This window comes from Vipera berus, assembly GCF_964194415.1.
Source record: "Vipera berus genome assembly, chromosome: 2".
In the NCBI taxonomy this organism is placed as follows: Eukaryota; Metazoa; Chordata; class Lepidosauria; order Squamata; family Viperidae; genus Vipera; species Vipera berus.
The window spans coordinates 243,191,814-243,204,910 of NC_138203.1; the positions used below are offsets into that span (position 1 = coordinate 243,191,814).

Consider the following 13,097-nt stretch of genomic DNA (forward strand, 5'->3'; position numbering starts at 1 on the left):
TAGGCTAAACTGCAATTTATGAGATAAACTATTAGCAAATACCTCTCCCATCTGTTAGCAGTTTAAGTCTAATGTCCCTCCTGTTATTTCCACAAATTGTCCCTCCAATCTCTCTTACACATGTAGAGGATTGCAACCAAAGAGTCAATTCTGATTTAAAAAGTTATCTGCAGCTTCTACCAAAGTGGTGAGGAAGAGCAGCCACTTCACAGGGGGAAAAACCTCTATGGTACAGTTCCCAACTGATGTGAACATTTAGAAGCCCAGTACCCTCCTTTGGGTTTGGCTACACAGTATTGAGAAGAGAGTTTCATTCAAAGTATATGCCTAGCATTTTACAGAAGACTATTGGGACATCAAAACAACACATGGATAGAGATGAAATTCCACATTTAAATTTCCACATTCTATATTTAAAATGCAACCTTCCCACCTCACCATGTAAGCAATGCAGTACCTAAGTTAAGGGGTACCTTTGCTGTAGACAAAGGGAGGAAATACTTCTCCAGGTGGCAACATAGAAGAACTTCCATGTAAACTAGATTTTTGGGGTGCCAGAAGAATAAGTATCCAAAATATCTGCTTCTCTGTTATCTCTGTCACTTACGGATAGCAGGACAAGATAACAGGAGAAAAGCATGAAGGAATGGCTTCCCACAGGATAGAGAAGCTGATAACACAAGATTTGTTTCTCATCCCTTCTTCTGTCCTTGAAGGAAATGGGGATGTTTGATGCCAGGAGAGCTGGCAGCCATGTAACCTGCATCCTTTTCTTCTCTAGCCAATATTCCTGGCAAGAAAAGTGGAAGAGATGAGTTTTTGACACAGAGGGAGAACCCTGCTTTTCCAGCTGTCAAAATAAAAAGGGCTCTGGAAATCAGATATCAGGGATTGGGCCCATAGGTCAATTAAGTGCACAATGTATATAGAGGGATTATATAGTGGTATATATAGTAATGAATATAAATCCATGCATTGTGCTAGGAGAAAACTGCTTGTAAGCTTCACACTCTTAAAAAAAATATGTTCAGAAATGTAGACATTAGGCAAAATGTGGAACTAAACAAAACTTGCAGTTGGAAAAAAAAATGAAAACCTGAACAAAATCAAACAGGGAGATTAACATACTCTGGTTTTTCAACTGATGAATTGGAACACTGATTGATCTCAATAGTAGGAACAAAGTCATATAACAGTTAAAGAACTATCCAAGAACTACCTATGTTTTGAGTTAAATAACTAACTACAACTTGGGTTACTTGGGTGGAAAATTAGCAAATATTTTTTGCTGACAGACCTCTGTGTCAAAACACCATAATTAAACTCTGTTTCAAATATCTGCCATGATTTAAAAATAGAACAAGCTGTGTACATGGAGAACAGAAGTACTGCTAGCTTGAATCTTTGATAAGCTGAAATCTTTGTAGTACAATACTTCAGAAAGAGCCAAATACATTTTTTTCCCTAACAACAGTCTGAGGTATTCTCTGGTTTTGCTTCTGTTCAAGCCATTTAATAATCTATGTTTGGCATTTGGAAATACCTCACTAGGTGAGGTTTTTGCATAAAGATACTGACATATATCTTGTACCAGCAGTTATTGCTAATAGAACACTTCCTTTATTTAATGATCTGATTTTCATACTCTTTGTCTTCTTTAAAAATAAAAGTGACAGGAATGCATTCTTTGGATGCTTTTAGGCAAGAGTTTTATTGTTCACAGATTTGTAAGGGAGATCTGGGTCTACATATCACTGAGTTGCTAATCCTACAATCTTTTCTTGCTGTTTCTTCTGTTTGTCTTTCCCATCACAAAAAATCCATTAAGGAAGCATTAATTTGATTCTAAGTGCCAGGAGCCGTTTTCACTGAGAGCACCCTCTAAGGCTTCAGAAAAAAAGTTAAAAACTGAAATGAAAATGTTTTAGATTAGATTACTTGGACCCTTATGGGGGAAAAAAAATCACACATTCTAAGCAAGGATAAGAGCAAATGTCTTTTGGTTTAGCTGAGGCAGATATTTGCAACAATCTTTCTAAGGATAAAAAATGGTTGTTTATCAATAGCCAATCAAAGCCTTTAATTAACATTTTAATAAGGAAGCAATTTTCACAAACATTCTCATGATACCACAAATACGTAGATCACTTTACTAGAACAAATAATCCTCTCACCCATCTACCAAACAATAAATGTTGCAAAAAGAAAGTCATAAAACTATTAGGTGGGCGTATGATCCATATCAGATAAGAGGTCTTCACACAATCCCTTTTTCCTTGTGTTCAATGAAAGAATGAGAGAAAAAGGACGAATAGCTAAAAAGTTCAGCACTTCATTCAGCCTGATGCTCAGAACCTAGAAGACTGGTGTTTTGTTTTTTTTAATCTAGGACCATAAACAGTGTTTTTATCTAGGACCATAAACAGTGAATTGTAACTATGGAGTACAATGATAAATCCTTCTCATCATTCTTTTTTCCCCCCAGACATACTGGCTTATAGTTCCCAAAACCTGTCTCTTTCAGTCACAGGTGGCATGAACTGGAGATTGCAGTTGATTTCTTCATTCCTCCCCCCCCTAGCCCCAGTTATAAAGTTAACTTCTATTTTGTTTAAAGGAGAGAGAGAAAAAGGTTATATTTATTGGGAGATCAAACATCATACATTCCTCCAAACCATTCTCTCAAACTATCCCATATCCAGTCCTCCATAGGGAGTCAATCTTTGAGATTAGAAATGAAATATCAGCAATTCATGTACTTTGTTGGGTAAAAAAACAACAACAGATCATGGATTGTGGCTTTCTATTAGCTGGAAAACATTTCTCACAAGCTTTGTTTTGACTTGATAATTCATTATTTCAATTAATACAATGCAAACAACTTTAAGTTTCATTAGCAACTTCAGTAAAGTCAATGCATTTTTAACATTTAACTTGATGCAATTTTTTGTTAAACGAAGCAGTAAAAGTTAGATCTTTATCTTACCTTCTAAAAAAGCAGACAAGAGCTATACTGTAGGTGGAATAGTGTACCAAGTAACAGATTTTTGAACACTTTTTCTTACAGGTGGTATGCAGTCTATAGGAAAAGTAAATACATTTGTATATATAATCCATGGGTTTACATATATCATATCATTTATTTTTATGAGCTAATGCCACTCATAATATAAAGCTTGTAATCTGTCAAGTTTCAGTTTATCATTTATACCATCAAGAAACCAAGCAGTTCACAAAAAGGTTTGGGTATTTCCAAACACAAAAGAAAATCTTATATCAGAATAAGCATGACTTGAGACAGTTTATTAAAGATTGTGTCCATAATTCAGTCTCTTTCACAATGCTATCAGTCTTCATTGCTCTTAAAAATTTGAGGTATAGGTTGATTTTCTTATCTCTCCTGTCCCTCAAAAGATGAAGTAGGCAACAACATGCCAAAGATGTCAGAAACTAATACAGATGAAGAAGCAGAAGAGATAGCCCAGCATAGCAGCATTTGTACAGCAGATTGCAGGATGCATTCATCATTCATACCTCTTTAAACAGGTATATAGAACCAATGGAAACGTTTAAGCCCTGCCTTCTTTTATTTCATTGTATCCCTACGCCCTTCTATTCTGAAAAATAGAGAATCACAGAAGAGTTCAACCTTATATATGTATGCTATACTACTCTGGATGAACTGTGTTTTGGCAACTCACTTTGGAGTAGCATGGAAAGGAGAGAGAATAACTCCTAGCCTCTCTTAATGCATATTAAACAGACATCCTTTTCATTTTTCTACTGAAATATAACTTGTGATCAGAAGGTGACATGTCAATCATACATCACACCGCATATGTATATGTGATAAAGGGAGAGACAGAGAGAGAAATGAAGAAAGAAAGAAAGAAGAGAGAGAGAGGAGAGAAAGAAAAAGAAAAAGGAAGAAGGAAGAGAAAGAAAGAAAGAAAGAAAGAAAGAAAGAAAGAAAGAAAGAAAGAAATAAAGAAAGAAAGAGAAAGAAAGAAAGAAAGAAAGAAAGAAAGAAAGAAAAAGAAAGAAAGAAAGAAAGAAAGAAAGAAAGAAAGAAAGAAGAAAGAAAGAAAGAAAGAAAGAAAGAAAGAAAGAAAGAAAGAAAGAAAGAAAGAAAGAAAGAAAGAAAGAAAGAAAGAAAGAAAGAAAGAAAGAAAGAAAGAAAGGAGCTAGCTTTGGGGAAATATTAATAGGTCATGAACCTTAGTTGATGAGCAGGTATCAAACCCTGTGTGAAAAAAAGAAATTCATCTTCTTCAAATACACTACAGCCCACCTATATATATAAACCAACATTCACTGCTTTTATTATTGGCACTCTTCATCTGACTGTAACCTCAACAATTTAAGTTATCCTTGGCAGGAGAGAATAGACTGATCTTAAACCAGTGATGGGATTCATATATGTAAACAACTGGTTCTCTGTGTGGATGCCACTTTTGAAATTCCATTCTGGGCCGGGCCACAAAAAATTAGCTATCAGTTCTGCCGAACTGATGCGAACTGGCTGAATCCCACCATGGCTTAAACTTATTGTTTTTCCTCACTGTGAGAAAAAGAGAAGGAAAGAGTGTAAGGGAAGCCTGGTTGCCTGTCTTCCTCTCTTCTCCGAGCCACTGTGTTTCTTTCAGGCACACCTCCTTTCTGACTAGTAGAGAAGATTCACTGAGGCAGCTTACTACTAGCCTTCTTCCTTCACTCCATATAGCCTATTGAGGTTAAAGAGTTTCTGAAAGCTGCTTGTATTTCTGTATCTCTGTCCCTTCTAATCTTTCACATCAGTAGCATGTCAGAAGTTCCTTGATTAAGATGTCACTTTATTCTATTCAAAATATGATGACTAGCATGAGTAGCTTTTTAAAAGGTTTAGCTGAATACATCTGAGGTATGACTACCATACTTCATATTTTCTATTTTTCATTATTGAAAAATGTTGTTACCAATGTGAGGTAGATATCCTGCATGTCTTGGTTGACCATTGAATGAATACAGAAGGTTGAGACATTTATTTACTCATGATAGCCTTAGAATCAATCAATCTAGCTAGGTAGCTAGCTTTCATTTTATTTATAAATAGGGTTATTATGAGCATGATTTCTACAGTTTGTAAGCCCGATGAATTTCTCAGTCTGTCTCCTCTAGTATACATATGGCTGGATACAGGGAGTGATTAATAATGTCTGTTTGAGAGAGAGGTGGAGTGAAGTGGAGAGGCTATGTTCAGTTGTCTTCGACAATTTCAGTTCTCCAATGTCTCCTTTTGGAGACATTGGAAGAAGATATTAGAGAAGGTGGAGAGGTTTCAACTACCCACAATCTTGGATCCCTTTAAATCAGGATTCAGGCAAAGGCATGGGACAAAACAGTTCTGATTACTCTAGTGTATATCTTATGTGAGGACCTGGATACGGAGTATGCTTTCCTGATTATACTAGAAGCCTTTGTGGCATTCAAAATAATCAATTGTGATATTTCTCTGAATTGTCTCTGAGGGTTGGAAACACCATATTACAATCTTCCCAAGCAGGCACAATATGGAGGGGAAGAGCAGTCAAGTTTGTAGTATGTGGTATGCTACATAAAACCTGAGAGAAATCATCCTTCAGTTTGGATTGAATAAGTTGATGATACTCAGCTGTACAGCTCCAATCCAAGCTAGAACAGAAAATCCTTACCCTGTGCCTAACTTCATTATGTAAAATGGGGGGGAAGTCTCAAATTTTCTGTATCCAATGTCATTGGACTATTCATCCATCTCTCAGCTATTTAAAAATGAATTGTTAAAAGTAATAACCCCTGACAATTACAAATCTTTCATCTGCTTTGGTATCAAATTAACCATAACAGACACAGATCACTAAATGAAAACAATAATAATAGTAATAATTTAGCTGAGATGCTTCTATTGGCCCCAGTGTTGTCATGACTAGGAGAACAAACATTCCATTTATTCAAATAAAAGCACAATCAGAGATTTTGTTAAACGCTGTGAGATTTAGCCTGTGAAACTATGAGAAGAATAAATTACTTTGGACTAAAGAAACTGTGTGTACAAGTTTTGCCTTCATTATAAGATGCTGAAAAGAAAAGTAATTAAAATACAATAAAAGCAGACAGACTTACAGTCAAACATATACTAGCAAAGCAAAGCATTTCAATGAAAAGAGCATACATGCATCTGATGCAAATTGTGTTTATGATTAGTAGGTTGGTAGACATTGCACAGCTGGCTTTTAAGGCTTTTCAAAGACCCTGCCTTGATACTCCATATTAGGGATCCCCATTTTTGGGAGGAGGAGGAGGAGGAGGAGGAGGAGGAGGAGGAGGAGGAGGAGGAGGAGGAGGAGGAGGGAAGGACTACTTGGAAGTCTAGCATCTTTTCATGGTACTCTCTCATGTTGGCTGCTTACCCACTTACAAAATATACTCAAAAACCCCCAGGCCGCCTTCTTTTATTCTAACCAGTTAAGCAGAAGAGTAGACTGCAGACCCATTTTATTTTGCAAGATCACTTATGCCTTATATGCAAAATATAAGGACCCTCTTGAAAATAAAGAATATGTTGCAGTAGTATGCTGGCTTCCTGTTTAAAATATTTAATAATACATACGTTTTCAATTTAAAAATTCAAGCAGACATTTGTTTGATAGGCACAAGTGTATCTGGGGGGGCGGGGGGTGTTCACAGGGAAATGATTGTTTGTGAACACCATACTAGGAACTCCAATCTTATATTTTTGTGTAGAAAAAAAAATCAATTCATCCCTGATAATCAAAATAGGAAAACCTATAATCCATGAAACAATGTTGGAAGATAAGTTTCACCCTCCTTGGTAGCTAATTATGGTTATATAAGATGGTAGGATTTTGCCAATGCAAAGCCACAACTAGAGAGCTGGAAGTATCCCACTGTCGCCACATATGAAAACTCTCAGAGTATAAGGTGAAGATAATCACTCTCCATTGTAATTCATTCTCCACTGTAAAGCATTCAGCACAATATTTTATTTAGTTTACTACTGTTAATTTTTAGCGGAGCAGCTAATCTTCACCTATACCTCCATAAGCATCAACCTGGGTGCCTCACAGAGAACAAACTTACTCAAAGTTCAGAAGAAGTACTTTAAATATTGGAGCATTTACAAAACCTCTTACAAGATGGATTGAAATATTGGGTCTTTTCTCCGCTATCTACAAATTTAAAAGTGAACCCATGGCCCTTTCTGGCAATACCAACGCTGTACATTTCAGAAAATGAAGCCAATAATGCCCTGAAAGATAGACTCCATGATGACATGCCATCATTATTAGGACATTGTGTGGATAAGAAAAAAGACGGTTGGCACTATAGTACCTCCCTAGAACCATTCTTTTTCAAAGCACAGAATAAATGGCCTGCAAGCACTCCGATGAGCAACAGTCTCACTTTTAAACTGTACAAAGGAGAGAGGAGAAGGCCCTTTGACCATCTGATAATCCAATTTGTAACTACAAATACCACCAGCAAATATTTTTCCTTCCCCACTCAGTGAAAGTTCCTGAATTTGTCTCCCCCGCCACATGTATATTTATCCTCTCCTTTTTATTGCCAGTTTAATGGAGAATAACTGAGATAACAATACTGTAGTTTAGAGAACAATGACTGCCAGAATAAACAAGTGCTGAGACCATGAAGAGGAAAAAAATGACTGAAGACTGAGTAATAAAAAAACAAAAACTGATGATCTTGCATATATTTGATTGAAATGTCAGATGCCCTATTAATGATGCTTCATCTGCAGCCTATGATTCATTAACACATGCTGTGATAGCCTTTTTCCGAATGCAATGGGCCAATAATCTGCATACAATAGCAATGCCTTTTTCCCCCCAAAGCCTTTCATTAAGGAAAAAGGAGAGAAAGTCAATAGCTAACTTTTTTTTTACTATTGGAACAAGAAATATCTTGGTGTTTGGAGGTACACAAATCTGTAGCATTCATTTAAGGAAAATAACATGATTGTGTATTTTTTTTAAAAAAAGAAGGAACACATTGTTAACCACTATCATCCCACAAAACATCTGACAGCAAATCCTATACTGAATACCATACATGGCTCTTGCAGAACAGCTAGTATCTAAATTAAGGATAAGAGTACTCAGTTACTGTTTAGGAGGTGTTGAAATGACTTGGGGTTATGCCAGAAATTGTCCTCGATACTCTTCATCTCTGGACTTTTTCAGAAGCTGCAACAGGTTGATGTAGTTGACTCAAATTTCTTAATACTCAAAATGGTTTTCTTATTTAAGCATTAAATCAGGATATCTGCTCAGCTTTCTCCAACCTGACACTCTTCAGCAACTTCCATGACCCACAGCCTGGGTGGCTGATGAGTGGCAATTCTGGAAATGGTATTCCCAATTTATACAGAGTGTCACAGGTTAGGATAGTCTAGATTAGCTCTTGTTTCACAAAGAGTCTTCACAAAGGGGAGAAGACCATACATGGCACATTACAAGTCTGCTGACCGCACCCCAGTCTAATCTAACTGGTTTAATGGCCTGATAATCTTTTTTTTTTAATTTTACTTTTCCTCCCCATTAAATATCATTTTCACAGAGTTGCAAAGGTGTTTTGACTCAACAGCAATATTTAGAAAGTCAAAATAAAAGAATTTTAAGTAACTGGTGCCAAATGTCTATGGAGATTCTCAGTCTTCCAGGTCATAGTTATCCCAAAAGTGCTTTTTCACGAGGCAACTGAATTTCCTTGTTTTTTTCTTTGAAGACATTTCACTTCTCATCCAAAAAGCTTCAGAGATGAAGAGGTTTCTTGGATGAGAAGTGAAAAGTCTTCAAACAAAAAACAAGAAAGTCCAGTTGCCTCATGAAAAAGCATTTTTGGGATAACTGTTGCCAATTGTATCTAAGAATGAAGTCATACTGCTGTCTGATGTTTGATCATTCCTTTTAAGATCACTGTTACAATGGCTTTTTATCTTCTTAGGCAGGAAGACAGCCAGTGAGAAGCTCAACTAACCACATCTCAAGGGCACAATATCCACACAGCATTTTCATTTTTCTGTTAAGGAGCCCTGGTGGTACAGTGGTTAAGTACAGTTTCACAAGCAAATTCTGCCCATAGTCTACAGTTTGATCCTGATGGGGCTCAATGTTGACTCAGCCTTCCATCCTTCCAGGGTTAGTAAAATAAGGAGCCAGATTGTTGGGGACAATATGCAAATAATACTTACATTGCAAACTGCCCAGCGAGTGCTTTAAAATGCTATGGGGTAGTATATAACTCTAAATGATATTGATATTCTGAGAAATTGAAGCTACTTTATAAATGGCATTTTGCCAATTGTTGATAAATAGGAGAAAGCCGTTCAGAGAACTTTGCAAATGAGGACAATCATGTATTAAAATTCCTTTGTTCCTTACATAATTTGCATCATTTCCCTTTATGTATTGTGTTCAAGTTAATAGAATCCTCTGCCTATGATTAGGGCTGTCAGTTAAAATGGTTAATCTATCACCTGTCTTTTAATTGAACTATTTAAATAAATATTCATATTAACAAATATTCTCTCTAATTATAATAGTCCTTTAATGTTATGGAAATGAATTTGTTGTTATTAAAATAATAGGGGTTTTTTGGGAGGGGAGGGTTGTTGGAAAACCATGACACTCATTATTTGAGCAAAATGTCTTTTGGGGGCATGGCGATCAAAAATAAATTGCAACTATAACCTTGGGAACTAGAAATCAGCAAAATCCGGAAGCCCTGCTCCCCATGAAAGTTCATCAAATAGTAATACTCATAAAGGAGGATAGAGCTTAACAAGGATATTTGCATGGTAAGTGCTTCAAATTCCTAAACATCTGAATAATGTTCACACGAAATCAAAATATCTTTTAAGCAAACTAGGCATGGTTGTTTTGTGTTCACTGTGGGTGAAAGAAATCTACCACCATTTCATACTGGAACATGAAACAGCAACTGATTTAGGATGTAACTTTTTTAAAGTTTAGTTTTTCCCTCATATTGAAAGCAGATAGCTCCAAGATTGCTTTTTATTCTTCTTGTTGTTGTTAGTAGTAGTATTTTAAGACATTTTCTGTCTGTAGCTGTAGTGAAAGACCTCAGACCAGAATGCATCCTCTGTATTGTTGGACTTCGATTCCTGTCACCCCCAAAAGAATATGGCCAGTGGTCAAGAATGATGCCATGAAGTGTGCAGGCATATATTGCATATACTTCTTGGTATGAGTAAGCTGCATAAAATAGGCAAAAAAGACACCTATTTGTTGCCTGTCTATTTAACAGCATCAGATATGGGTGACCTGAATGAGTAGTCAGTCTGAGATCAATTATCAAAGAATACCATCATGTTCAAAAGGCTACCCCTAAAAGGAAAGGAAGATATCTGGAAGAATTGCCTGTGGTATTCTAAAGCAACCCAGAGAGTTATTCTCAGCAGGGAGAATCAAAAAGCCCTGGGCAAAAGATTAACATTATAAAAAGAGCATTTCATGGGAATAGAACAGCTTCAGATAGACTTCTGTATAATCTTCAAGGTAAGAACAAAGTAGGGATGAGTTCTCAAAGATAAGGCTCCTCTCAACACAGTCTCTACAACGCTCGGGCAAAAAAAAAAAAGCAACACGTTTCAAACTACTTACTGTTTGGATCTACATTTTCACAAAGTTCTGTTTTTGCTTCGCCGTTGGGCCTGTCGCTAGTTTTGTGTGATAGTCGTGATGACATAGTGGCTGCTGTCACTACTGCTTTGAAGCTACGTTTCCGCTTTTGGACGTTTAGTTCAGGATGGAAGATGATGATGTAAACTTTCGGCATGTAAAGCATCCCCAGGGCCACTGAAGCACTTAAGTTCATAGATATTGTAAGGGTGGCGGTTTGTACATAGACCTAGGAGACAGAATAGGAAAAGACACCATTGAAAAACAAGGAGTGGGTAAATGCAATAAGTTTAACAATGGAGGTGTCTCTTATGCTGTATTCTGAATTCCTCATCAACAACAATTTGTTAGATGCTCAAGATATTTAGGTTATGCATGGACTTCTGATCCAAAAAAATTACCTACACAATCAACCTGAGACCATACTGAAAGAAAACAACAACAACAAAATAACAGAGATTCTTCTTAAGCTTGGTTCATAATTAACTTGATATTATAAGTGAATATATATTGGGGTTTTTTTTTAGGTTTTGCTGTCAATTATAAAACTGACACATTTACTTCAAGTCTGCTTTAGGCATTGTCCAAATATGCCTGTATTTTTCTAGTGAATAACTTTTTACCTGACATTTATTTTTTTATTTTTTATTTTAATTCCATTTATATCCTGCCCTTCTCCGAAGACTCAGGGCGGCTTACAAACTTAGCAGTAGCCTTCATTCTATGTATAAGCCTGCTTATTAGGGCTTTCACACCTCCCCCAAGCGGCATTATTACAAAGTCAGCTTAATTGCCCCCAACAATCTGGGTCCTCATTTTACCTACCTCGCAAGGATGGAAGGCTGAGTCAACCTTGAGCCTGGTGGGATGTGAACCTGCACTAATTGCAGGCAGCTGGTGTTACTTAAGGAGGCATTAGCCCACTGCTCCACCAAGGCTCTTAAATAGGTGGTATTCAGAATTTAAAAATAAATAAATAAGTGAACTATAAAAATTTAATAAACCAATGGAATTTGGTCAGAGTGACTGACAAAGTTCTAAAGGACTACAATGGAGAATTCCCTTCTTCCCTAAAAGCATTTCCAAAGTCAATGCCTGTAGAACCCCTTACTCTAAAACAATGTGAATTCCATGAATGATTATTTGAGCAATGTTTCCCATATTTCTTCTTCCTCTGAGAGGACATTTGCTAATGACAAGAACTTGAGAGGCTGTTTTGCATTCTGAATTCTGGGGGGGTGGGGGAAATCTGATGGATATTCTCAAAACATAGCTCCTGTAGTATATATGGGCAGACCAGTTTCTAAGAACTATGTAATTCATGAAAAGGGCCATTTAAGTCATTGAGTTCAATCCCCTTCTCAGTGAAGATATACAAATAAAGGCATTTCTGATATAGCCTAGCAATTGGGTCCCTTGTAGAACATTTAATTTAATTGCTTTCATGTAATTAAAGAATACTGTTTTGTTTCCTATACTCTGAGACAAAAGAAAACAATCTTTCTGTACATAGCATCCCTTCACATTTGAAAAGCACTGACATATTCCTTTCAGTGATTAAGCTATTGCCAAGTTTAAATTTACTCAATTTTCTATCTCTCACTGTAAAATTTAGTTTCTTGTCCTCTGGTCATCCTCATTGCCTTTATCTGAACCTATTCTAGTCTCTGAATTTTTCTTGAAAGGTAATGCCCCAAATGAACACTGTTCCTACCATGAGTGCTACAGAATTTAGCACAACTATTACTTTTCATAATTTGGAAATTATGCTATGATTGATGCCATCTAAAATTGCTTTCCCATTTTAGCATCTATGCACATTAGTTTCCAAGAGTCTTTTTTTTACATCTTTTACTAAACCAGATACATGCATTCTGCACTTATGTATTTGATTTCTTTTACTTAAATGGATAATTTTATGTTTGTTTCATCTGTGGGAAATGAAAATATAATCCCCCCTCATATAATAAGATAGGGTTGGTACAAACATGAAGTAGGCCCCCAGAGTAGTGATTTAAAACAAAGCTTTAACTGTTTCACAATACGAACGTACTATTTGTGATCTGCTGAGCTTTGTGCAATATGAAATTACAAAGTAGATAGGTCTTTGTATATTTGGAACATGAGTATTGTAGCAGTGGGAGAAATAGGGAACTGAAAGTAGCTGGTGGATGTGAATTGCAATGTACACGGGTATATGTGGAAAGTTATGTTCAGCAGAAAGTATATGTGGAAAGTAGGTCAGCAGAGAGTCAGTAAGAGGTCAGCAAACGTCAGCAAAAGTCAGCAGACCATCTGACTAGAGTCTTAGAACAAGAAAGGATATAAAAGTTTGGGACTGGATCTGATTGATTTGCCAGTGGCCTATAGCTGTCCTTTTGGATTCTGCTATACCATATG

General features: G+C 36.4%; 1 protein-coding gene across 2 annotated transcripts in view; it reads right to left on the bottom strand.

Moving 5' to 3' along the window:
• Window positions 1-13,097, bottom strand: part of GRM7 (glutamate metabotropic receptor 7) — a gene marked incomplete at both ends in the record, with an annotated part of 531,934 nt that overhangs the window by 16,639 nt on the left and 502,198 nt on the right. Inside the window, 2 exons of one of the 2 annotated variants that reach the window (XM_081320746.1) lie at window positions 3,009-3,079; window positions 10,680-10,926. In XM_081320746.1, the coding sequence (XP_081176872.1) occupies window positions 3,009-3,079; window positions 10,680-10,926 (318 nt within the window). Of the gene's footprint in view, window positions 1-3,008; window positions 3,080-10,679; window positions 10,927-13,097 lie in introns of those variants that run through there. The other variant, XM_081320747.1, reaches the window with a different exon arrangement.